Raw genomic sequence first — 2,394 nt, 5'->3', positions numbered from 1 at the left:
GCAAAGGGAACTGGCCGGCCACCTGTGAATTTAAAGTACTGGCAGTCATGGGGGAGGAGATTCGGAAGAGCGCACAGTGGAAGGCGGGCGGTTAGAACTTAGGGCACTGCGTTGGGTACAGGATACTAAGGCAGGCCTGTACGGGGAGGGGAGAGAGCGAGAGAGGTGGCCTGGGTGTGCGTGGGCACAACCTCCCAGGGGCAGGGCAGAACGAAGGCTCAGGGACAGAAGGAAGGTGGAGCCTGTGGACGCCTGTGTGCCTACTGGGGACACACACCGCAGGCTCGGTGGTGCGCGGCGTGGCAGCGCAGGGACAGCCCGGAGGGAGGAGGAAGGACGGAGCAAGGAGAGTAGGCAGAAAGAACTGTGGGGGGAGGGACGGGGACGCAGAGAGATGGAGAGAGGCTGAGAGAGAGAGAGAGACTGAGAGAGAGAGACTTGGGCAAATTTCCCAGTTCACTGGCAGAAATTACTGAGATCGGTGCGACGGTAAAGTCAGGGTCCCGTTTTCAGACTGAGGCCATGCTACGATACAGAAAAAGGACGCAGGTCCAGGGCAGGCCCCGTGTTTAGCCAGATCGGCGAGCCGGCACCTGGGCTCTCTCCGACCTAACAGCTTCCCTGACCCTGTGGCTCCAGGTCTCAGGGTGCAGCACAGGGAGCAGCGAGGCTGAGTTTGTTGGGTCAGAGCAGCCCTGGCCTTCCCAGGGGCGGGGCCTCACTCTCCTGAGCCCAGCGGGTCAGAGGTCACACACAGGATGGTCCCAAACCCAGGCTCTTAGGATCCTCAGTAGACAATTCTGTCCTGGGCCCCCCTGCAGGGCATGGCCCATTACCCGGAGGGTCAGACTGAGGCCCAGGCAGCTGCTCTGGTCCAACGCCCCCTCATCTCCCTTAGGCTCTGAGCCTCCTCCTTCTGACAGCCCCGCCCTGCGCACTGGCGATGCCCTCGTGCAAAGAGGAGGAGTTCCCGACGGGGGCCATGTGCTGCCCCAAGTGCAGGCCAGGTGGGTGCAGCTCTGCAGGGCCCCTGGGGTCGCCGGGGGCGGGGCTGTGCTGGGGGCAGGCATCCCCCTCCCTGGCCTGGAGCCCCTCTGCTCTCAGCACCCCTTCATGGGAGGCCTGAAGGCCCTGGGCAGAGAGGGCACCCCCAGCTTCCCCCCCCAGACCCTCAGCTCAGTGCTCAGGGCGGGGCTGGGGGTGGGCAGCCCATTTCAGTTCAGGAGAGGGGGGCTCAGAGCCAGGCCTCTGTGTCCCAGGAGGCCCCCAACTTCCAGAAAGTTCTCACTTCCTGCCAAGCGGGCTCACTGGCCTGGGGAAGAGCCCAGAGGGGGTGACCCCTGGGGGGGTGTCACACCTGCCCGGGCTCCCGGGGCCGTCCCACCCTGAGTGTGTGTCCACTTGGCTGCAGGCTACCGGGTGCAGGAGGCCTGCGGGGAGCTCAGGACCACAGTGTGTGAGCCCTGCACCCGGGGCACCTACACTGCCCACCTCAACGGCCTGCCCGAGTGTCTGCCCTGCCGCGTCTGTGACCCAGGTGAGACCAGGAGCCCCTTGGGACTGGCCTCTGTGTCCGGCAGCTCCGGGCCTATGTTCCGGCTGACCCTGGGCTGCGGCCGGAAGGGTCCATGGGGAGCAGAGGGAGCTGCACCCCTGTCCCCATGCCCTCACCACGCTTGCGGGCGCTGCCCAGCCCTCAGCGTGGTTTCCTCCCGGGACGGGGCGCTCCCCCAGCCCTGGCAGGCCTTGCTGCTGCTCTGAGCTCCTTCTCTGGGTCCCAGGCCTGGGCCAGGTGACCAGACGGAAGTGCTCCGCCCAGACCAACACCGTGTGCGGCTGCGGGCGCGGCCACTTCTGTGAGAAACAGGACGGGGACTCCTGCGTCCAGTGCAGGCCCCACAGGGTCTGCCGGCCGGGCCAGAGGGTGCGGGAGACAGGTGAGCGCGGCTCCCCCTGAGGACACAGGCCCCGGCCCCCGGCCTGAGGGGGTCCCGAGGAGCCCTCTGCCCAACACTGTCATTTCTCAGGCACCGAGTGGCAGGACACGCTGTGTGAAGACTGCCAGCCGGGCACCTTCTCTGCGGGGGGCACCCAGGCAGCCTGCACGCCCTGGACCAGGTAGGTGACCCGGGTCCCTGGAGGCGCTTCCAGTGTCACCCTGGGAGATAAGGGCCCCCAGCGGGGAGACGGTGACCCCCCAGCTGCCCCGCTGACCCTGTGGCTCCCACACTGCTGTCTCCTCAGCCCATGGCCCGGTGTGCACATCCCAGATGCGGGGCTCAGGGCGCTGCGGCCAGAGACCCACCTTGTGTTCGGGGGTGTCCCCAGTTGTCAGGGCTGAGGGGTCCTGCCCTTCGGAGTCAGGGGTGCACACATGAGGCTCCAGAGTGAGGC

General features: G+C 66.7%; 1 protein-coding gene across 3 annotated transcripts in view; it reads left to right on the top strand.

The window, feature by feature from the left end:
- Positions 1-784: 784 nt before the first annotated feature.
- The window catches only part of LOC102256291 (tumor necrosis factor receptor superfamily member 14), a 3,261-nt gene continuing 1,651 nt past the window's right edge, over positions 785-2,394 (top strand). Inside the window, exons 1-4 of one of the 3 annotated variants that reach the window (XM_005867187.2) lie at positions 837-1,007; positions 1,412-1,537; positions 1,782-1,937; positions 2,028-2,325. In XM_005867187.2, the coding sequence (XP_005867249.1) occupies positions 944-1,007; positions 1,412-1,537; positions 1,782-1,937; positions 2,028-2,122 (441 nt within the window). In that variant the 5' untranslated portion in view covers positions 837-943 and the 3' untranslated portion in view covers positions 2,123-2,325. Of the gene's footprint in view, positions 1,008-1,411; positions 1,538-1,781; positions 1,938-2,027; positions 2,326-2,394 lie in introns of those variants that run through there. The other 2 variants (XM_014540495.1, XM_014540496.1) reach the window with 2 other exon arrangements.

The sequence above is a fragment of the Myotis brandtii genome, unplaced genomic scaffold (assembly GCF_000412655.1).
Source record: "Myotis brandtii unplaced genomic scaffold, ASM41265v1 scaffold24585, whole genome shotgun sequence".
In the NCBI taxonomy this organism is placed as follows: domain Eukaryota; kingdom Metazoa; phylum Chordata; class Mammalia; order Chiroptera; family Vespertilionidae; genus Myotis; species Myotis brandtii.
The sequence above is the reverse complement of the archived record's forward strand: the minus strand, read 5'-3'. Positions and strand labels throughout refer to the sequence as shown.